The sequence below is a fragment of the Neopsephotus bourkii genome, unplaced genomic scaffold (genome assembly GCF_033783945.1).
Source record: "Neopsephotus bourkii isolate Nb327-2 ecotype Australia unplaced genomic scaffold, CSIRO-AGI_Nbou_v1 NB_1781, whole genome shotgun sequence".
Taxonomy (NCBI): domain Eukaryota; kingdom Metazoa; phylum Chordata; class Aves; order Psittaciformes; family Psittacidae; genus Neopsephotus; species Neopsephotus bourkii.
The window spans coordinates 655,969-680,000 of record NW_026902255.1 but is presented as its reverse complement, the minus strand read 5'-3'; the positions used below and the strand labels follow the sequence as shown (position 1 = coordinate 680,000).

General features: G+C 40.4%; 1 protein-coding gene across 24 annotated transcripts in view; it reads right to left on the bottom strand.

Annotated features, from left to right (window-relative positions):
• Nucleotides 1–24,032, bottom strand: part of ADGRL3 (adhesion G protein-coupled receptor L3) — a 515,386-nt gene that overhangs the window by 78,588 nt on the left and 412,766 nt on the right. For 22 of the 24 annotated variants that reach the window (XR_009729502.1, XR_009729503.1, XM_061379988.1 and 19 more), the window contains 4 exons: nt 18,143–18,328; nt 14,326–14,364; nt 1,419–1,602; nt 477–599 (listed from right to left, as the gene is read on the bottom strand). Coding sequence is in view for 22 of the 24 variants with exons in the window: in XM_061379988.1 (XP_061235972.1) it covers nt 477–599; nt 1,419–1,602; nt 14,326–14,364; nt 18,143–18,328 (532 nt within the window). In the remaining 2 variants the exon portion in view is untranslated. The remainder of the gene's footprint in view (nt 1–476; nt 600–1,418; nt 1,603–14,325; nt 14,365–18,142; nt 18,329–24,032) is intronic. The other 2 variants (XM_061379997.1, XM_061380003.1) reach the window with 1 other exon arrangement.

Genomic DNA, 24,032 nt, shown 5'->3' with positions numbered 1-24,032 from the left:
GGTTCATAAGATTCAGAGAAAAAAGCATTGAAGATTTAGACTCATAACTGTTAACCAACCTCTTCTGACTTTTTGGCTCATTATTAATATTTGCTACTATTGTTTCTTCCCTCTACCTTTTTCAGATATTTGTATAGTGCCCCACTGTGAAGCAGTTTACTCAGACAAGCCTCTTAGCCCATCTGAAGCTTCCTACTGCCACAATAGCAGTTAAAAGCATTTCTCTGGACTCAGCCCTCTGCCCCAAGCACATTTAAGGATCTGATACATTTTTACCAGCACATAATACTTTTGAAGGCTGTGATTGACTCGGTAATATAATATATCCCAAATCAGTCAACTTAGCAACTGGTGCTACCATTAACTTAAATATTAACGCAGCAATTAGTACTATATTTGAGACAGGCTAAAAACAAAACAATGCCTAAAGCATAGCTGATTCATGAGGCTGGCCTGGCTGGAGGTGCTGGACCTACCGTTTCGACCATTCTGTTTCAAGGTATTTGCTGACAGCTGAATGGCACTCCCGTGGCCCATGTTCTGGGGAAACTTCAGATCCTCCAGATTCCCATCTGTGCTTAGTCTTGCAACTTCCAGCTCTGTTTGCAAGAGAGATCAACACTAAGAAAAATCTCCACTGAAATAATCTTCGACAAGATACTTCAAAGCTACAAAATGATGTTCCAGACCATCTGAGAACAGAGGATTCTATTTCCAATACTTCAAGCTAGAGTTGGATTGGGCTTCTATTGCTTTTTAAATCTTTGCCCTGAAGAAGTTTTAAATTTAATTAAAAGAAAAAAAAAAGTGCAAATAAATTCTACTCTCTGTGGAAGACAAAAGACAACCAGTTCTTGTAAACAAGAACCTCAGGATATTAAGGACAATGGTTAAAATGAAAATATGAAAACGCTAGTTCTTTGCCACTGGCGATTGGTACTTTCAGTAAATGTTATCAGTGCTCAGGATCTGTATTCATTGAAATAGAAAGAAGAGTTGTTCTCATTTAACATATGCACAGTGGGAGTGCTGGTGCTTTCCATCATGCTTGTTTTTTAATTAAAATCAACCATCAGCTGAATAAAGACACAAATTTGTAAGAAATGAAACACAATCACATTATGTTGAAGAATCTTCCTGTGAAGCAGTGCTCTCATTGCTCTAGTGCAGATTTTGCCCTCAAAGCCAGGGGTAATAGGGTCAGGTTAGGTGCCCATTTTGCATGGGATTTCAAGGGCAGAGAGCTGCTTATTCCTTTAGGCTCTTTTGGAAAGACTTCTAAGTCCTTCAGAAAGTGGGCCAAGGCATATCTATCAAAATTGCTCTCCAGTTAATCGAGGGTCCAAGACTGAAGCCAGGTTTCCCAGCCTTTACTCTCTTTCCAGCTGGTGTCAGTATTTATAGGATCTGTCCCTTACGGATGTTGTCAGTGTTTTCCCGGACGATGTCTGTCTTCAGCAGGTTATCAGCCAGCACAAAGGCACTGTCCTCCACAGTGTCGAGTAACTTGGTGGCTGCGCGCTGCTGTTCGCTTGCATTCAGGTCCCTCCATGCATTCAGAGCCTGTGGCTGCAGGAGGTTGTTCACTGTCTCCACCATAGCCTGCAAGGGAGAGAGGTCAACTGCAAAAGAGTTCTAGCAAACCTGAAGCACCACTGAAACCACTGTCATATAGTCAGTCCCATCCTCCACACATATCAGTTTATAGGGAGAGGACAGCATCTCATTTCCCCACTCACTGGGGCAGCCTGCAAAGGAGCTAGGTATCCTTTGTCCCATCAGATGGGAGAGGGAGGAAATACTAATTTTATTCTAAATGCAGGCTGGGAATAGTGCTTTTCTGCTCTGTGATCAGTAGCTCTGGGCTTGGAATAAGAAGGAATTAGGGTTTGGGTGGGGGAACAAAGGGGAGATGATGAAATCTAAAGAAACATGAAGGAAAATAAATTTCAAAACCTATCTGTGAAGCAGGTTGCTGCTTCCTGCAGCAGCAGAATTCGAGTAGATCAGGAGCACCCAGGGAAGATACCTAGTATCTGCAAGGGTTACACTCCTTGGAGCATTTCCCACCACATAACCTCTGGCAGGCAGTCATGGAGACACAGAGATAGCTGAGTTCATCCCGAGAAGCAGCAGGTGACCATAGAGATTAAGTTAAGACACTTCATTTCAAATTGCTCCATTCAGAAAGGAGTCAGTCCTGCACTAACAACTTCAGTCCCTCCTGCAGTGCACCTCCTGCCCTGGGCTGCCACGCACAAAGAGCTCTCCCATGGAGAACTTCCCACAGGTTAATTTGGATGCATACCCAGGATCACATGAAACCATGCTGGCCCCATGATGGCAAAATTACAGCAGTAGAGCCTACCCAAACTGAAGGTTTTGCTCAGCCTAAAACCCCCGCTTAGTTACTAACCAGAGCTGACTCAACTACCTTCCAGCTATCACTTTAATGAGACCAGCTGTACCAGTTGGTAGAAATGACTGTGCAGAAGAAAAGGAAAAATAAAAGGCACTTTGATCACGCTTTCTTCTGCCGGTTAGTGTCTGGCCACCAGGCAGGCCTGTCCCATGAACAAACACCTCCACTCCTCCACTGCCAGCTGATACGGGATTTTAACATGCTGCAAGCCTAAACAATGCCCCATGGTTTCACTTTCATGGAAGTACTTCAGTATTTACTCCGGAGAGTGTTTCTAAACCCACCTGTACAACATGACATATGAAAAGAAGATATGGCATAGCACATTCTCCAGCAGCCCTCAGGAGAAGTGTCACAATGGCAACACATGGCACAGAGGGCATCCTGACTCACTCACCAGTCATGGTCAGATATAAACGTGCAATGGGAGAATATAATCACATCCAACAAGAATTTGATTTTAATGCTAAATCAAGGTGACCTTAAAAATTTTTCAATTACAGCAAGGTTCAAGGAGAAGCAAAGACAGCTAGACTTGCCACTGCTGGCGCTTTTAATCCCCAGCAGACATTTCATTGAGATGTTGCAATGTGCATCTTTATCCTAACTGTATTTGAGGTTGGAAGGTTTCTTATACTACCATGGTTTTTATTGGAAGACTGAACCAGAACTGGGCTCCTCTGACAGTACAAAGATCCTATTCTCCAAACTACATTTATTCATGATCAATTAACTCAACTGTTCTTGTGCCACAGGTCTCCTGTACCTTAAAGAGAGCTTCCTTTCCCTGTCACCTCCTGCCCTGGTCCCTTCATTAATATACAACATTTATCCTGAGCTTCACAGGTTGGTTTTCTAAGGTATGGAGTCATGCTTCAACCACTGAAGTAGACCAAAAAGGCTGAAAATCTTGTCCTGTAACGCTACCGCAAAAATATTTTTGCTGTCAAGCCTTTACAATCCAGGACTGGAATCCCATTCTCATTTGCTGTAAGTGGAACTTATTAACCATAAATCAATTTCTTAAACTGATTATTAAACTGATTTTCCTAAATAGTCTATAAATCATCTTAACACATTTAATATGTGCACATGAAAAGCTGACTTTAACAGTGAAGATGCAATACTAAAAATCCACAGCATTTAAGTGTATTCTTTTTTTCAGTGTTTTAAAATCTGGAAGCTTGATCTCTGTAGCTCTTAACAAAAAAGTTCTGTAGTTCACTTTGGTAGCTTATCTCATAACAAGTATTCTTTTCCAGTGATCAAATGACTGTTCTGGTGTGCAGGTTCTACGCAACATGGTGTTTTCTTGCAAAGAACTTTTAGCCACAGAAAGCAGAAAATGAGGATTTTTACTTTCCTCCCCTTTCAATGTTATCATGCAGACTACGACTTGCCTTACATTCATTAAGGTCAGCTGTTACTGGCATCTTTAAATCACCTAAAACAACTTCCTGGATACTTTTATCAGTATTCAAATGGTGGAAAGAGTGTTTGCAGCATATCCATCTCCTGGCTCTGGATAGAAAGGTAGTGCCTATTTGTCAAAACATGAAACAGATGCTGAAATGTCTGTGTTATGGTGAAACATCTGCTGCAAAGTTTTTTTCCCCAGAAAAAAAATATTCTAAATTATCAACTGCATTTTTTATTTTCTAATGTGTGTGCACGTATGCCTGCATAATTTGGGCCAATTAGGCCTAATGTGCCACTTTCCACAAAATATGTATTCCCCACTCAACAGTCAGTGGTGCTGGTAAGCCTGCATCCTCTTGAAGTGACTAACCTGAAGCCAGCCACTTCAAATCACTTTGGATGTGGGGCTGATGCAAAAGCTCCAGAAAGATTTCCAAGGACTTTGGGTCAGGTCCTTAGCACGTATCTGAACAAAGCTAGTAGAGTGTCTTCACTGGCATTATATTCAAGATGAATTTAGTCCATAGCTTTTCCCAGAGGGTCACTTCCCTCACCTGTCTCAGTGCATTAATCAAGTGTTCCCCACACTTCATTACGGCTGAGTGCTGCCGGCTAAAGCCAAGGAGATGAGGTGCTAATGAAATGTTTGCATTTTGGACAGGAGCTGAGGTAGGTGTTTAAATGAAACAAAACAGCTGTTAAAGCAACAATGTCTCTTGAGACAGAAATGTCAGCTGGGAAAAGTTGGGCAAGGAAGCGGGAACTGTGGGAAGGCAGGCACACAGGACAGGGATCAAACTGTGTCTGCATTTAAGCTGAACCACAGCGGTTTAGGTGGGTTTGTCACGTGCTCCAAGGACACTGTGGTCTGGTAAAGCTCTAGAATAAAAGAAACAGTGTCAAGCTCCCAGGAAAGCCTTCTCAATGACCAGTGGTAGAAGGGTTAGGCCCGACAAAAGCCCTTTGAAAAGAAGGCAGTGTGAGATAGGTGTGCCTGGGAGCCGATGGCATGATAGATTTTTCCTGAGATCCCTGGTGATTCTGATGAAGACGGGGACTTTCAGAGGAAGCTAGGAAAGTTCTGACTTGGTTGCATCCCACCTCATTTCAAAAAATTAACACAGCCAAGTCAGGAGCTCAGACACCCTCTAGTTTCCTTGCCCCACTGAAAGTATAAAGAACTACAGTATTATCCCCATTTACCTGTCCAAAGTCACATGGGATTACTCATGTCTCTGAAGAACCCAACACCTAATAAAGGATGTTGCTTGTCTATGTCACTGAAGACCCCATCCTTGCTTATCAAACTAAATGACTTCCTCTGCTGTAATTTTCTTCTCTTTCTCTGCCTGATTCCTCCCCTTTTCCTAATGCAGCTCAACAGGGTAAACAATTTCCAAAGCACCCTTGTGAGCCTCACACAAAACAGAAATGTGGGGCTTGGAGCTCAAACGTACCTTAACACCACTCACAGCATAGCACTACCCATGGCGCCTTGCTGGGCCTTAACAGATAGGCAGCACAAGCACACATATGCCCAAAGAGGAGGACAACAGTAACTGAAATTACATCAGGGGAAAGCTTTCACAGGATATAGCTTGCTTCTTTGTAACCTAAGATAAAAGGAGGGAAGAAGGGTACGGCAGAAGGGAGCCAAGAAGAAAGACTTTCCATCTCCCTTTCTATCCTGAGATATGTAGATGTAGATGTGCGATGTCAAGGTATATATACATGCAAAGCCAAGCCCCCTAAATACAAGACCGTAAAGATCAATCATCCTGGGTCAGAGAATATTCTACTCAGTGGACCTTTTATATATCTAGCAGTAGCTACAATTGGGCATTGAGAGAAGAGCAAGAACATGCCAAGCATAGAAGACAAATCCCATGATGGTGATCCCTTTCATTATGCAGTTATATAGCACCAGAGAGTGCACATTCAATGTAAATAAATGTTAATAAATTTCAGAGGGAGACTTTTTTTCCAAATAAGGGCATATGATCATAGTTTCTTGATTCTGTCCTGAGGTTACAAAACAGAAACAAAATGTAAACCTTCCTTCACAGACACATACAAATTGGTATTAAAAGACGTATTGTCAAAAGGCAACTAATTAGGAGCCTTACAGTAATTATATATTACTAAAAGGCCAATTGTACATATCCCATAGATTTCCTTTGTGACAGCTTCTTCATTCCGTAAAATTGAATTTTGCTTGTTCATTTATTTTTATTTTCTCCCCCTCTAGAAATGCTTGGTGAGAATATCCAGCTATGTGACACACAGTTTAAACCTGGGAGGGAAGTATATATCCAGTGACACCACATCCTCTTATTTCTTTCACTGTATCAACATACAAGGCACTGCTCTTTGACAGAAGCAGATTCTGTAATGTAAGACCTGTCTTTAACTGGGAATCAGTGCTGGAAATCACTAAGAGATATTAGATGTACTCACTGCCAAATTTGGGACCAAACTGTATTGTGCTATAGTGTTTAAGCACTGTAACCCTAACCTTAGAAAACTAGCAGGTCTCCTGGAGTTAGGACCTCTCTAAACCTTTGTTGTTCATTTTGGCTTCTCACCAAGCAGCTGATGGAAGAACAAAACCCCTCAAAAACTTATTAGAGGAGAAAATACTGGTTCATGACAAGTGAATACCAGCAGGCCCTACAGGGAATATTGATTGAATCCTTCTGCTGAGTAATTTTCAAATATGCAGTTTGTCCTTCCTCACAAAGGAGCATTTCCTTAAGAAGAAATTGAACACATGGTATGTACTATTTTGCATGGAATCTACATCAAGGTCTTATGTCCTATAGAGCTTTGGGAGAATGAGGACAGTGGCACAGGGCATTAAAACATCACTTTTGCAAATATATCTCTAATTAAAAAAAAAAATCTGCATTTTATAATTTTTAAAGCCCTGTCTCATGCTGCTAACACTTGTCTTCCTTGATCTCACAGGAATATTTCATGCAATGCACTTTCAAAAACTAGGATAGAAGGAGCTACAGCAACAAGGCTGTGCTTTGCATCAGTAGACTAAAATCATGGCCTGTGCTCACACATCTACCCCTGTACCAAAGGTATTTGCTGGCACAGCCTTATTGAAAAAAGGTTTGCCCTCCCTTTCTGAGAACAGCAACGCTAAGACTTTAGAGCACAATCACACAGACACAAACTCAGACTGTGATTACCATCTGAGGTTCTTGTCCTGCCTGAGGTCTCAATTACTTCTCAAAAAGAGTGCACCATTATCTTTATTAGAAGTATGTAAAAACACTAGTAGCCCACGTTTTTATAGCAGCTTGAGTTTTTACAGAAAATCAGCAGAGAAGAAAAGCTTGAAAACCCTTTCAGTTCCACAGTGCAGTGAAAATGAAAAACTCACCATAGGCACTGAAATGTGGATATGGTCCAATGATCACATTATGCTCCTTTTTCTTACTGGAAAGCAATGCTACTTTAAAAAAGTTTACCTGCTTCTTTGCTTAAGAGGAGCTGGTTTTGTTCGGCATTCATATGAAACACCCACTGCTAAAACAAAAACTTTCTTTAAGCTATCAATATTTGCAAGCCTCCAAACTAATTGAGTTAAAGGCACAATCAACACCACTGTTGGCAAGTTCTGCTGGAAGTTGTGCGACTCTTGCCTCTGGCCAGAAAAGGAATCAGTACAAGAGAAAATCCCATTAACTCTGAATGTACCTGTTGGACCCAGAATGAGCCCTTTAGAGGAGAGGACCAGCACGAAAGCATGGACCAGGGCATGCAAGCTGCTGCTTCTGGCAGAGTTATTGAATTGAAAGGGCCCACCAAGCTCAGGAAGTGACACGTCTTTTTAGAATGACAAATGAACAGCACCCCTATTCCACTACACAAGGGTCACCAATCAAACTAGAACAGTCATGCACTCTGTGAAAATCCAGATCAAAAATAGATGCACATGCCATTTATTCAGCTTCCTAAACAGGGAAAATGTCATTTTGGCTAAAAGATGCCATTAAATCCTATTTCTTAGCTGAGAAGTGCCTTTAAACCTGTATGACAAGGCTCTTTACCCTCGGATAGCTTTTCACCTTGTCATTTATTCTTTTAATTCCAGATTAAAATTTGTCTCTGGTCAAAGCATAAGTGAAGACAATTTTTTACAAGGAAGCTCAGCCACTGTGTAAGGCTTTTTACAAAGCAATAAGGTTATCAAAAACCAATTATAATATTCAATGAAATGGACAAACACGTTTACAGTCAAACTATCTGAACTGCAATGAGTGCTTAAAAATAAATAAATCATTAGAGTATCTCCTGCCAATCTCTGCTTTTGCCCTAAAAACCAAGACAGAAGCACTAGCCTATATCTAGTACCAGAGTGGTTATTGGAAAACGCTGGTATCACTTTTGGTGAACTGAGCCAAAACCTACTAATGATGGCAAAGGCAACAAAAAGGAGAACTTCCCCCAAACTTGCAGAGGAATTTCTAAAATTGCTCCATAGATTGAGAGCAAAGATTCTCAAGAAAGAGCATGCAACCTTCTCAACTCTACAACAAATATTTGTGCTGCAGCTACAGGGACTGTACTGACTCAGAAATAGCCTGAATTTCAGTGGCACTGAGAAATCACTGCAGTGAGAAGAAAGGCACTGACCTTTATTAAAATTATTACCACCTACAAAAATTTTAACTATGGAATTAATGGTCTTGCACTAGGTAGGCAAGATTTGCGATCTTGGCCTTGAACTACCAATAATCTCCTAATTGGAGCACACAGAAAAATAGGAGGTTTGAGAAAGAGAACAAGGTTACAAATTACAGGTTATAGTTTTGCTTTGCTTAGTATAAAAGGAAGAATATTTTAAGGTCAGAAGGCATCTGTAGGACTGGAATAAAAGGAACTGATTGGGAAGAAGGAAATAACATATTATCTATTTCATCTAATGAGATCTTCCCCATAGAATAAGCTGAAAACTGCATTTATGAATCATCTGTATTTGCTGTCCTACTGCTTGGGATTTGAGACGATACAAGAAACTGCTAGGGTAATTACTCTGGGGAAGTGAGCAAAGCTGTAGTAAGAAAGGAAAGTGGCTTGCAAATGAGAAATGCCCCTTTGAAAGAATATCCATAGCCTTTAAAGGAACTTCTAGGGAGTCCATGAGACCCAACCTTTCCTCCAACATTCGAAATCAAAGGGAACATCTCCACTGACCTCTACTGCAATTTATACTGAGACTTTATACCAGTGACACCAGATTCCAGGACTGACTCAGCCTAAAGCAGAGAGCTTACTCACATAGCAACACAAAATACTAGCTTTTTTCCCCAAGTTTTGCTGTTACATGTGGGCACACAACCACAGCTGTAGCTCAGTTGTAGGTAGAGGAACAGGCTGCCACCTTCATTTTCAGTATTTTTGTGAAGAATTTCAGAGCCTGGTGAAAACCCAAGGCTGCTGCTTTGATCCTATTCTTCCTTAACAACAGGCTCACTGTGGTAGAAACACGCAGGGTGGGGATTTCAAGCTTTGCTCCCGCTGACACAAATCAAGGGCAGGTTTCTCAAACTGTGAAGTATATTAAGTTCACAGAGTTTTAACAAAGGGCTACCAAACCATAGAACCCCACTGTCAGTCACACTTCTTTCAGCTGTCCTTTTAATTATATTAAGTGAAGGTTTTGGGCACATAGATGCTGATGGGCAAACATCTCAATCTCTTGAAAGAGCTGCTAGAAGTACTCCCTGTAGCTATAGTTAATATATGACATTGTATGTGCACTGCTAACCAATTTATTCCAGCCACTTTAACAACGATACCTGGCCTGACAGGCTGTGCAGAATAGCACCAGGAGTCAAGCAATGCACAAATCATTAGAAGACCCTGAAAGTTGTTTGACATGCACTGCAGAGATCTTTGTCATAGAGCCAATTAAGTGACCAAACAAGGAACTTGAAATTCCTCATTAATTTGGCCCTTTCTATGTAAATGGAGGTTAGTCTTTCATGTCACGGGTACAACAAGAACACAAGCAAATGCAGCATCATTCAAATTATGCTCCCTCTTAGAGCTAAAAGTTTCTTTCGTTTAGTCTTCGCAAAGTTGGGATCAGCCATGCAAACAAGAGAGAAGTGGGACAAACAGAATTAATCCATTTTATACAGTACTGGCTAAGTCCCAGATGCACCTTTTATATGCTGAGAGCTACTAGGTTAGCAAAGAAAAAACAAAGTCTCTCCTACTCAGCGCTAAATTTAATGCCTTGAATCCTCTGAGGAAAGCCTTTTATTTTTTGCTTAGTACAGCAATTCAAACAGCCCATGTTACAAGTGTGAAACATTAGAAAACTTCCAAGAGAACCAGAATGACAACTCTGACTGCAGACACCCACCACTGTCTGCTACCTGGAACCTGCCAACAACTCAGCACTGGCTTCACTGGTGTCTCCGGTAACACCTACATCCAAAAGCTCTTGTGATCTCCATGGAGCAGATGGCACATCCATATCTTGGCCATTTGCTGTACAGGCAAACCCAGAATCACAAAATAGGGCAAGCTGATTTACAGGACAGCCTGGAGGATGGCAGGAACAAGAACAGCAAACACCAGTAGTCCAGGGAAACACTGCAAAAGCAACACTTTGCTGCCTCCTTCCACCCTTCCCTCAAAGATGCTGAGCTACTGCTCAGGCTATTTATTGTATCCACCATCCTTCAGCTTTGAAGTCCAAGATTGGGTTCAAAAAATAAAATTAAAACAAACAAAGAAAAAAAGCCCAATCTCCCCCCTCCCCCACCAAAAACCACCAAAAAACAACCCAACAAACAAACAAAAATAATGGCAATCCTGTGAAGTTTTTGGCTTGAGATCTGCATCCCAAATGCAGCATGAAATTTCACTTGGGAAGAGGCCACGGGCTGGCACCACAGTGAAATTCATTAGCCTCACAATGCCCCAAAGCTCCAGCCCACAAATCCAAGCAAAGCAAGGAGGTGAACTCAGATTTCATGATCAGGTGCACATATGTGATAAAAAGTCTCTACACGGCTATATGTGGTATGAGCCTTTATTAAAGCTTGTGTTTTCAGCTACTAAATCTTACAGCAATACTCTCTATGTTTAAAGCTTTCTGTGTTAATATGGCCTCACTGTCTGCAATGTCCAATGTACTCAAGGCTTTTTCATTTTTTCTTTACTATCCCACCTCCATTCCCAGATGGCAGGAGAATGGTACCCACAGCATTTTAAACTGGGGAGCTGAGAAACAGTGAGTACATGTCACTTGCTGAAGGGTATGGAGAAAATTTGTGACACCAAACCCAGTTTTACAGCTCCCCAAAAAGACAAACATTTTGTGTTTCCTACACCTTCACTGCTTTGGAAAATGAGCAAATATCAATTCTGAAGAAGTTACAGAACATTCATTCTGGCTTTCACCACACACCAGTCTCTAAAGGAAGCTATGTTAATCAAATGCGTCACCCATTGTGACTCATTCTCCCACACGATGACTTTTCTATCCCTTTCCCAAAATAGAGTGTAAGAACAGTACACTGCAGAAAGGTAGGCATGAGAGATGTATATCACTGCTGTCCAAAAGGTCACACATATCGAATCCAACCTCTCCTTAGCTAATGAAGCACCTTTCTAAGGCCACTCAGTCCAACTTGGATATCCACCTTGGTCAGCCCAGACTAAGTTGACTCTTAGTATCACAAACTAAAGTCCATGTAGCTTTTCTTACATACCACAGTGATAGAAAAAAAATCTCCCATCAATTGCCTGGTCATATATTAATACCTATTTATCACATCACCTGTCAGGTTGATTTGTGTTGGATTTTTGAGACAAAAAAGATCATTTACCATACTTGCAAGACTAAAGGAGCAGCATTTGTAACCTCTATCTCCCATGAATAAAATCCCTGTGTTTTTAACTCAACCAATACTGTGACACTGCACAACTGAAATCAATATTTGTTTTAATTATAAACTTACACAGAGAGAAGAGATGGTAATCTGATATGGCATTCCTAGCCTCATATTTGAATAATTCACAAAATTTCCAGATCCGTTTTACATATTTATTTATATTCATTTATTTTATGCTTAAAAGGACTTTACACCCCAATCACTACAGGGGCTGTCATGACTACATGAATTTGTCATCCCACAGAAAACAGTAAGACTGCTTTTAGCAATTATTATCTTCTCAACTCATCCTCCTCCTCCCAAAACCCCACCTTTTCTCAATTGCATTTTTTATATTTACAATTGATGGACATATCTCACATAAATTTTGTACTGCACTACCCTATGTCTAGGGAACACAGAAGTGAAAGTACATGTCCAGCTCCATGAGAAAAATTCAGCCGTGGATGTTCATCACAATAATGGGATCCACACAAGGAGATCATGTCAGCGAGGTTGAAAATTCTATTTCTCTGCCGTCAGTGGCATATATCCCTGTTAATTCCCATTTCCCATTGACATGAAGTCCAGGATTTCACCATTTAAAATCCGTTGAGAAATCTCTGCCAAACTGCCTTAGCCAGCCCAGATATTCCACTGCCTGGTAAAGGACAAGTGGCCTGTAACAAGAATATTTTTCAGGTACCTTTAATTGCTATTACAGACAAAGTCTCCCTTACAAGATTTTTAGATGACTTTAGATGGATGAGTATCCAAAAGGAAATATACTGTATGAAAATATGTCCAGATATACACCTTAACCTCTATATAATACAAAGCAAAGCTGGAAAGGTTTAATTAGGTCATCTAAATCATTCTTCAAACCCTCTGTTACAGGACTGTCCTCTTCAATAAATATATTTACTAGCTTTGTCCATATTTATACTAAACAGCTCAGGCAATGAGCTTTCATCAGTTTTGTCTACTAAAGAGGTAGGTGCATGATTAATGTTCAAACACACAAGTAGCCTTTCCTAGTGAAAAGCTGTAAATCCTTGAAATTAAGGGTAAGCTGAAGTTTGTGCAGAATATATAGGACTTATTCCACCAATGCCAAGCCTTTTGTAGAGTGTATGAAATTCACTATTCACTGTTTCTTGAAAGAAGACAAAAAGACCAGGAGCATGTGTCGACTCTTTAAAGTATGCCCATGCAGCTACACCTATGGGTCAGGTAGCACCAAAGGTCCCCAACAGGATTGCATTTTTCATGGTCCAACCAGCCTCACATTTCCAGTATTACCAGTAGACAAGATAGCCAGCTTGGGAGTGAGTGTTGCACTGTAAAATTTCCTACATTCCTTCAAATGCTAGTTACTTTCTTTGGGATCTTAAGAGAAGTAACTCCAGACAAGGGATGTGTAATTCCTTATCTTTATCCATTAATGTATATGCAAGGGAAAAGGTGACCTTCTCTCATGACCATAATAAAAGGGATGACAGACAGCCTGCTAGAACAGAAGGGTACTGTTTTTTAATGTCCTAGAAACCAAAAACATCTAACCCACCCCCACTGAATGAAATATTGACTGAAAAAAATAAAGTCAATACCAACTGTAGAAAGTTGAATTTTTCAGGAAAATACGGGTATAGACAGCTCCCTCCAGAAACGTGTGGTTCATTTTTACACCTCTGCATGTTATACGTACACATATAAATAACAATCAACCACCCGTAAGTAAAACATCAGTGTTCATAAGCACAAGACAGAAATTAGAAAGTAAAATGTTCACATTTCTTAAGCAGCCTTAACTTACCGATAGTATACAAACAGGCTTATATAAAAGTCTGGAGCAAATGCTCTAAGGCAAGGTGACAGGATAGATAACATAATCCATGGCCTCACTTCTGAAAAGCCTACAATTGGGCCTTTCCAAAGTGCTGGAGCTTGACTTTGTTCATGTTTTCACAAAGTCACAATGTAAGCCTACAAAAGTTGGGCCACAGCTGGGTGAACATTATGGGACACTATGTTCCTAATCCTATATTTAGTTTGCAGCACTCTCTTCCTTCCCACATCCCTCTTTGAGGACACCCTGCATTTCATTATGATCCTACCTCCTCCCTCATGCTGAGTGTTACCATTTAAAATTGTTTCTAAATTTGCAAGTGTAAGAGGGAAGAAAGAAAACTAAGGAAATGCAGGTGGCAATGGTATGAGTGACATGCCATAAGCGAAATCCAGCTGGTCTGGAGACACCTCTTTCAGCTGGAGTTTTGCATTCTTTACTTCCATGCATCCTTACTGTTCTGCATATTCTTATGGCTGGATGAGTCTTGTCAGATCTCTCCTGTGTTTTTCCCCACTTTCTTGTTCAAAGGTTTTGCCCAAAATTTTGTCAAGTCTGAGGGAAAATGGGCAGATGGGAGGATATGAAGAATGAAATTATTATCCTGCAACCTTAACCTTAGAACTTGCTGCCACAAAGATGGTAATAGACAGATTATTCACAGAGACAAGACCCATTTCACAATCATTCAAACAACTGGACACATGTATTAAAACCACAAGAAATACCTGGACATAGGCCCTGCAAGAGCGCTCCCTTTTCTGAAGCTGAGTCCATAAAGACAGCAGATTAAAGACGGAATAGAAAAAACAAGTTAGTGACAGAACAAGGGAAAAACAAAAATTGAAGAAAACGCCTATGAAAAAATCGCATTTGTCTCTTAAACAGCTCCTGAAAACCAACCACACCAAAGGAAGCATGTGAATTAGCATTGCAAGGCTGGAAGGACTGGCTCCAGAAATATGTGTTAGTCCTTTTTCAGTGACGTAAAGCACAGACTGGCAACTTTTCAACAGCAGCTGTTAGATGGTAGGAGACACTGAAGTCAAGTAGAGATGTTCAAGAGATGATGTTTTCCTTAACAGCCTGGGGATCACACATGATATTTCCATGTCAAAAAAGGCTGGAAAGGATGGGGCTGATGGTTATTTACATAATGGGCTCTGCAGTCAGACAGGTGCTGATGGCACAGTGAAGTATAACCAAGCTTTGGATGAGCAGGATCAATTCCAGTGAGCAATATGTATGCAGGACTGCATCCTGACAGAGGATGGACTTCTATGGACCTATCCTGATACACCTTCTCAGGTGTGTGGCTTAAGGCAAAACCTACAGCACTCCAGCTTCACTGCTGTGAGCTGCTTAAAGCCAGCTCAGGCAAATACCAAGTGCGGTAAGACATTGCACCAGATGACAGAGCATTGCACAGGACTCCTGATAGCATAAAAGGTCACTGAAGAGGATGGAACAATGAAATGGGACTCTGATCTAGTATTTCTTATTGAGGACATTCTCTCCCCTTTGGATTAAACTGCTTCTCCAGGAATGCATTTTCCAATCCTCTCATGCTTTCTTTTGTAATTCTGGGCCTAAATGGTTTATATGCTGAACAGCTTTTCCACAAAGAATCCCACCTTTTTCATAGGAGCATGTTTAGGACTGTACTTTGATGTGCACTTGCAAGCCTCCTGCCTGGCAACTGCAGTTCAGTGTGTCACGGAATTCCAACAATCATTTATTTATCTCTCCAGGACTTTGCAGGCAGTCTGCAGCAATGAGCTAGAATTGGTGAGCTCTGCATTTTAGTACAACTAAACCTTGCATAATCAGGCTACTCAGAGCCACTGGCCTGGCTATGTTTGTTTCTGCTGACATGCCTGGGTTGAAAATTGCACATCAACGGAGATTCAGGGTAACTTCTGCTCTCAACTCACAGCAGTGCAATCTCTTTAGTACAGCTGAGAGCCAAATTTGTCCCTAAGAGTTTTGAGGCTCTGAAATAAACAAAATACACCCAGGTATCACACAATGCCTAATTTCAATTTCTAATTCATCAATTTGTAACAGTAGAAACCTTCCTTTGGGTAAACCTGGCCAGTACTAAGACTTCACAAGAAACAAATGGAGATCAAAGAAAACCTTGCTGAAAATTACAGAGCTATTCACTTGGGGGTCTTGCCAGTCTGCAATAGAACAATTATTACCTTAATTAAGCCTGATACAGTGGAAAGCATAAAGCTTTTAGTGACAGAAAAGTGGCTCCTGCAAGATGATGGCTTTTAAAAATTCTGATTATGCCAGTTTATTTAAATTCATTGTACATCAGCTTAAAAGAAAAAAAAAAGGCAAAAAAAAAAAAGCAGTACAAACCAGCACAGGTGATTATTTTCAGATTCCCAGCACATTTCCTTTAATGATTAAAAGAATATTTAATGGTTAGTGCTTACTTTATTTCTTCTTTCTGACTAAACACTCTTTGCAAATGACTTTTTCGCTTTTATTTTGAAAATACTCTTGATCAGTGAAGAGGAAAATGGAGGAGTAACTCTGCTGCCTTTTGTTTGCCCAATACTACTTCCAAGTTGAATTCATGCATTCTTAAATGAACACAGCTCAGTTGCTCTTCTAAAGAATTAAGTGGGGAATGAGAGCAAGTAAATTACTGAGCCTGTCATTTGGATCAGTGACTCGCATCACTGTTTTGCAGGACTCCACACGGTCCAGAATTTTAATGCGGAGTGCAATTGATTTGTATGAGATGCTTGTGCAAAGCTGATGGCGGGAGAAGGGGAAACCTGCAAGGGGGATTCCAGGAGTGACAGCCGAGCTGATGAGTGCTCTCCTTTGTCAGACTTCCCCTCCCCTCAGTAACTTATACCTGCCCCTGTAATACAACCCCATTTCATATAATAAAAACAAATATTGGAAGGTGGGATATAAAAAGATGAAAAATGTGTGTTTGCAAAGCTGAAGTGACAAAATGTTGGGTGTGGCTGAGGCATATTCAGAAGAGCAAGCAGACTAGAACAGTGAAACCCATTAGTAGGTGACATTAATTGCTGGTTTTACCTGATATTGTCAGACATCACCATCATTTCAAAGAAAGAACCATGGTATGATTATAACAAATAATGTTATGCTGATGTAACAGTTAATACAATTATTACCTACATTGTTATAAAACAGCTGGAAGCAGCACTAATTAAAAGCATCAGGATAACCCAGTTCACAGCACATGCAAAGCACATGAGATGCAGGACTTCAGTTCCCAAGCAGCTGTTATCGTAAACAATCCAGAAGCCCTTTGCATTTGAAACAGCATAGGTCTATAATAATAACTTACAAGAAAAAAAAACACTTTATGACTCTAAAAAGTATTTTTCTTCAGAAGATACACAAGAAATTTCAGGTTTAGCCGGGATAATTTATTCCCTGTATAACCTTGGGAGCAAGTTCTGATTTTACATGAATGCCAGGGGTGTCAGAGCCAACTATGTAACTGAAAACAGTATTTTAAGTCTCATTTTAACTGGGTGGCCAATACAACCATGTGCTCATAGCCGCAGGGTTCAGCTGCTCTTTGTTCTGATGACTAGGCCTGTACCATTCACTATCTCAATCATATGTAAGTCCTATCCCACGCATTTACATGAGATTCTGTGGTGAAGAGGGCCTTGAACCAAGGAAACCCTCAACTTTAAAAGCATTCTTACAGACTCCACAGACCATATTTCCTCCCAGTATGGGAAACTTCTAATACCTTTAGTGTGGAACCATTCCACTTAACTGTGGAAATGTTGAAATGACTAATAATAGTTCTTCTCAAACAGGGCACAGAAATCACACCATCATCATGCAGTAAGGTGCTTCTGAGTTAAGTCACAGGTCATCACTAAAAGGCCCTCTAATATTAAACCATCCAGAAGACCTCAGGTGTAAACATGATGGTATCTTATGTGCCTTTGGTAAATGATTCTCCAGTGTAAATAAATGCTTCTTTCTGCTTTTATTTCTTTATATTAATGCATAAAAGTGTTCATTTGACCTTCACATCAGCATCTTATAATGTTATGGGATGAAAAAAAATATAATTTAGACTCGGTCTCTTGGGGCTTTAAATATTCAGATTTTGTGGATCATATTATATTGCATTTCACAGACAGATTCAGTACTGGAAATGCTGGACAAAAATCTGATCTTATTCACACTGGCACATGTCCAAAATAACTGCTGTGGCATCATCTGAGTCATTCTTATATGGAGCTATGAAAGCTGAGAACACAATGAAGTACCTGGAGTTCATACATGGACACATTTAAGGGCATATATTTCCCAGGACCAGTAGTACACAGCATTTACAACCTTTTTGTTTCTCAGCAAAATAAAATACACTGTAAACAAAAACCTGCCAGGTACTCTTGTCTACTAAGAAAGAATCACTGCCCTAAAATGGCAGTCGTTCAGCAAGACATTTATAATAGCTCTCCAGGAAGAGCCAAACCCTTCTTCAGCCTCCTGTCCCTTCCCAAGACCATTTGTCTTTACCTTATTTAAGCTGCGTGCAGCACTGTCCTTTCCACCCGGAGTCAGGTTTCGGAGCTGCACATCAAGCAAGTTCACCAGCTGGACCATGGCAGACACAGAGTATGCAATGTCACCAGCATACAAGTGGTTTTTTGTGTGCTCTGCAAGCTCCCGGGCAATGTTGGCAGCCATCTCCCCCGACTTCATCTGCAGTTAAGAAAGCAGAAGAAAAGGTTGTCCCTGGCTGTTAGTATGACGTTACTCCAGTCCCTTCCAGCTCCACAGTGTTACACAAATCAACTCCCCAGAAGAAGAAGAGAGAAGAAGAAAAGAAGTTTCCAAGAAGGAAACTACAGCAAGGCTTTTCATGGTTTGATCATGTAATTATAGAATCATAGAACTGTTTGGGTTGGAAGGGACTGTCATGGTTTAAACTCAACTGGTAACTAATTACCATGCAGTGGCTCACTCACCCCCTTACCCCTTCCACAGGTGGGCTGGGGAGGAGAATCAAAAGAAGATAAAATCCACAGATTGAGATAAAAACAATTTAATAACTGAAGTACAATATACTACTACTAATAATAATAGCAATTACAAGGGAAATAAGAAGTAGAGATAATATAAATCAAAAAAGGGAAAAGGAAAAAACCCAAAACCCAACAAACACAAGTGATACACAATACAATTGCTCATCACCTGCTGGCCTATACTCAGCCTGACCTAAGCAGCAATTGGTCCTTTCTGGGTGACTCCCCCTAGTTTATATACTGAGCATGACACGCTGTGGTATGGAACACCCCTTCAGCTAATTTGGGTCAGGTGTCCTGTCTCTGCTTCCTCCTGGCTTCTTGTGCTCTACCTCATGGTAGAGCATGAGAGACTAAGACCTTGATCAGGGTAAGTGCTACTGAACAACAACTAAAACATCGATGTGTTATCAGCATTGTTCTCAGACTCAAGCAGAAACATAGCACTGCACCAGCTGCTAGGAAGAAAACTAACTATCCCAGCTGGAACCAGGACAGGAGCCTGAAAGATCATCTAATTCCAACCTCCCTGCCATGGGCAGGGACACCTTGTTTGAGTATGGTTTAAACACAAGTGGCTTTTCCAGCTATGGTCACCATATGGGCTTCAACACAACAATTTCTGATTTTCTCACAGGGCACTGCTGGAATTGAGGGGCTGCTGCTTCTTTGCACCACAACAGATGTAAGTAAAGATGACACTGCATTTCATGGGAAGCCCATTCTAAGGAGGGCTTCAGTTAGCTTGTCCCCTTATCCTACCTAACGCCACTTGAAAAAAAAACAACAAACCAACAAACATGTAAATAGTCTCTCCTATCAGAGAACTTTCTGATTCCAGAAGATTATTTCATAGTGAGAAGATGATTTTTGCTACAATTGCTGTGCAAAAAAAGCTATTTGTAAAAGGAACAAAAATAGATGACAACCCAGATGAACAAGATAAAAATGTTCACAATTCAAATCATATGGATTTAATAATCAGGTGCTAACTTACCACTTTGCATTTCTTCACATTTGCATGCTCCTTAGCACACTAGCCACTACATGTATAACAAGGCTAGTGATTCTCAGCACATAAAAGCATGCTAACTCAGGAGTGAAAGGCTTAAGACTTCAAGCAAAGGTCTGCTGTAAGGGAAAACCAAGTAGGCTGTTTGGCTGAATCTATTAAACCGCTTTTATCATTTAGTTGAGTCATAAAATTCACAAATCACCTGCAGAGAAATTCACTGCACAATTATTTGTGAAACTCTCCCCTTGTGACCTTTCCCCCTTTCTTGCTCTGTTTTGCTCTCCTTTTCTGGTGTCCCTCTCTTCTTCTATGCCATGGAGATTGAGAACAAGGCAGCTTGTCCCATCTATTTTCTATAAGCAGCCCACTATGAAAACACTATTGCAAGCTGCTGGGCTTTTTTTGTTCTATACCATTCTGTGATCTGGAATGACTATCCATGGGGAATATGTCAAGAATAAGGAGAAATTGCACAGGATGATATTCAAATGAAGCTCCCGCTTCTCTTTCAGGCTCAGTGGCCAGCTTTGCTGGGTTCTTCATGTGAAATTTCCAATTGTCTTATTTTTCCAACAGTTAGAGATCAGATATTTCTCTTGTTCCCTCAATTTCTGGAGCTTATTATAAAAGCGAGATTCTAGGGAAAGATTGCAAGCTGAGTTTCTACCTCTCTGTAAATCAATTAGCTGAGTTATAAATGAATAACTTACTTTCATCAATTTGACAGTGACAGCCAATCTGATTTAATGAAATATAAGTGAAGATGTTCATATGCTCATCTTCAGAGAATTAAAGCATATGATGATATAGAGAAGATAAATAAAAGAGATAATGTGTTGTTCTTCCCATTAGAGCAATGATAACATATTCAAAAATTGAATTATTTCTTCCTTGTTACACACAAGGCTAATGCCATAGAAACCAGATCTTATTCTTACAGCTGCCTGCTCTCATAAGCAGCTGAAGAAAGCTACATATCACCATAGAAGCTGAATTTTGACCTCTTCTGTTGGCACTCAGAACATTAAGGAATGACTGCATCAAATCTCTTTATGTAAAGAAATCAATTTCAACGTTTTCCTGCAGTTCATCACTGGAGCTTAGCATGTATGTAACATGGAGTTTCTGTAAGCCTTATAGAAAACTGCAGGAATGCAATGGTTTATTACAGATATATTAGAAAAAAAAACCCTTCTACCCAATATTTGATGCATACATTTTCTCTTGGACCATGCACCTATGCAAACTAGCATACTCAGGGCAAATTGGTCAGCTGCTACAAAGACAAACTCAAGAGTTCCCTGAAATAAGTTCCTGGTGGCATTTAACTGAAGGCTGCCATTCTTCCTACCTGTCAGCAAAAGTGGTGTGGATTCTTCATTAATAAACCCTTTTTCTTTTATCTTGAACTGAATCCTAAAACCTGCAAATCAGAGGAATTCTAGTGTGACTGAATAAACACCCCAAATATAGGCAACAGTGGAAGAAATGCCCGGGAAAAGGCACATTAAAGCTCAAAATCCGTGAACCCCAGGGACACAGGAATGTTTACCCAAACTCATTTAATGCACCCAGGTTTCCTGAAAACAGAGAGATGTACCATTCCCCTGGGACAACGTGTCTGGTTGACAGATGATGAAGCTACTTCCTAGCACTGACATTCATTTCCACACTTATTATCACCAGAAAAAGCAGTTACAAGTCTCAACGGTGTTGAGACACTCTTTCCATTCTGCCTGTGTTGATAATGACAGGGATATCCAAAATGATGGCCATAAGACATGTTAATGCTAATTTCCCCAATTCTTTTGAGCATTTTCCACCAATATTGAAGTAACTCCCATGCAGACCTATCAAAACCAACTTTTGTTGCAAGTCCCAAATGTTGGCTGAATAGTCCAGGCCTAAGATATATGTTTGGTTTCTTATAATAATAGGACTGAGCACCTTTTTTGATTAATTCTACATAATGTTCAGCAAAGCTCACTGCTGCCCAAGAGGGTGTATTAGTAACTTACTTCCCTTCTAATAAAACACCTCTCCACATCTTCCTCATCACCATTGCTGCATGGAAGAAAAGCCTTTCATAAGGTTTTTCTTCTAAAACGTAATACTCTTTAACTCAAAAAGTGACATAGTCAGACAGGAACACAGGCACAATCCCTGGAGGTTCTTCAAGGGTCACACTGTCACTGAGAGGTCAGCAAGAAGTAGGGAAAAAATGTGCAATTAACTGAGCTTTCTACTCAGAGGCTCGGAAACAAAGGGAGTTAAAAATAATACACCTCCTTCTGATCTGAGGGGTTTTTTTTCTTTTCTATCTTGATTATGAAAAAAAATTGATTTAAAAACAAACAAGAAAAAGTATTCTGGGATAAAATAAAACAATCTGTGCAAAATAAATTGGATTTCTGGTTGTTTTGGATGATTTCCCCTCCCCTTTTACAAATTGATTAAACCTAGTCTTGGAATGCTATTTTGAAAGAAAGAAAAAAATGTTCCTTGCCAAAAATGCCAACACACAAAATATAGTTTTTTAGCTCTGTCAAAAATTTGCTCATCTCTTCCATGTGAGCAGAATTCAGGCCAGATTTACAAATGAGCATTGGCATACCTGAAACCACGCTGTGCAGCACTTTGCTAATATTTTCACAGTTTGTATCACTATGAATGGAAAGACTGAAATAATAGTTGTTGAAGAGGGCATACATTTCTGCCTGTTTCATATATGCCAAAGAACAGAAGCAGGGAACCTTTTCTGGGAAGACTAACAATGACCTCTCCCATATTGCATTGCTCCCTGTTTCAGCTCTACCTTTCTCAGAAGCAAATGACTGCGGAAGAAGACAGTAGAATAAAAACGAGAAAAATTGAAGGAAAAACGTATTTAGGGAAGAAAATTCAGAAGAAATAAGAAAGATACCGGGAAGGGAGCAAATGTGCTGAAACACCAGTGGTCATAAAGGCAAAAATATTTTCCAGCAGCCTGAGGCTGACTGATATGAAAAAAAACCTCAAAAGATGGCATGAAAGATTGAACCAGAATTTTTAAAAACAGTGATATACAAAATGGACCAGTCAGCTGGAAAGGCCATGGAGTTGACGCTATTCTCTGGAGGGACAAACATCTGACAGGTTTTCTGAGGACAAACATCTGGCAGGTTTTATCAGGCACCATCAGCTGCCAGCAGCTGGGTAGCAAGGCTGAAAGAGGGGCTGTGGGCTAACTTCTGACACTGTAAAGCTTTCATGGCCATTTTCTTGCCCTGGCAGAGGTTTCATTGTACATGTGTACATTCATAGAAAAGAGTCAGAACATATCTACCATCCTCTTTTTTTGGATGTTGAACCTCCTGTTCCATTTAACTTTGCCTTTTTCTTTTAACAGGTGACACCTAAGGCTATAACTAACTAGTCATAAATACTAGTTATGCAACAGGGTTTGACTGCTGCTCTTCCTACAGTACAGCTGAGCTAGAGAACACTGAAGAAATGGATTTGAAACTATGGTATTCAAACAAACTGCATTTAATGCCCCTCTAATAACCCATAGCATCTGCTCCATCCAGTACATGATGGCACTATGGAAACATACTGTCAAAATCAGCCTGGACGGAGGATTTCACTTTGGTGTCATCAGGACTGCAACTTCAGCCTCAGGCCTCGACATGATCATGTGGTGATGTCCTCCACAAAACCCCACTCCCTCTGCCAGACACAACCTAGCAAATCTACAAGACCTGATGAAGGTATTCTGTACTTTGACACCTAAGGTTTATCTGTTCTTTGTGACTGTATCATCTACGCTGTTCAGGAGGGCAACATGAATATGGTTTGGCACGTGCTTTATGGATGTTGAGGCTTTTCATGCATTCAGGAAGGACAAAACACTTTCTGTTCTACCTCCTCTCTTTTAGAGGCTTGAAGCATAGCATCGTGGTGCCTCTCCTCCTAGGAAGCACCCACAGCTGCAAGCTGCAGCAAGGAAAAGATATTTTCACACAAGTCATACCCTGCACCAACGAGAGTACTGATGAAAGGAAGAGGTAAAACAAAGAGGCTGAGACCAAATGTACGACCTCATGATCAGGACAAAGCAATGTATCCAAAACTGACCTTTTTGCTTCCTTTTACTGCTTGACTCTAGAAATAACCCAGGCAGCAGTGCATAATTCAATCGCACTGGCAAGTTTATTCTCCTCCTATGTTACAAGGGCATGGTAGGCACCAACAATAAAGTTAAAGTAAATGTCAGGAGGCCAATGAATTGCTGAAGCAGACATTTGTTCTGATCTTCCATCAAGCACAATAACTCTAATGGAAGCTAATAGAGGGTTGTAAAACCTAATACCATGATGCAAGCAGG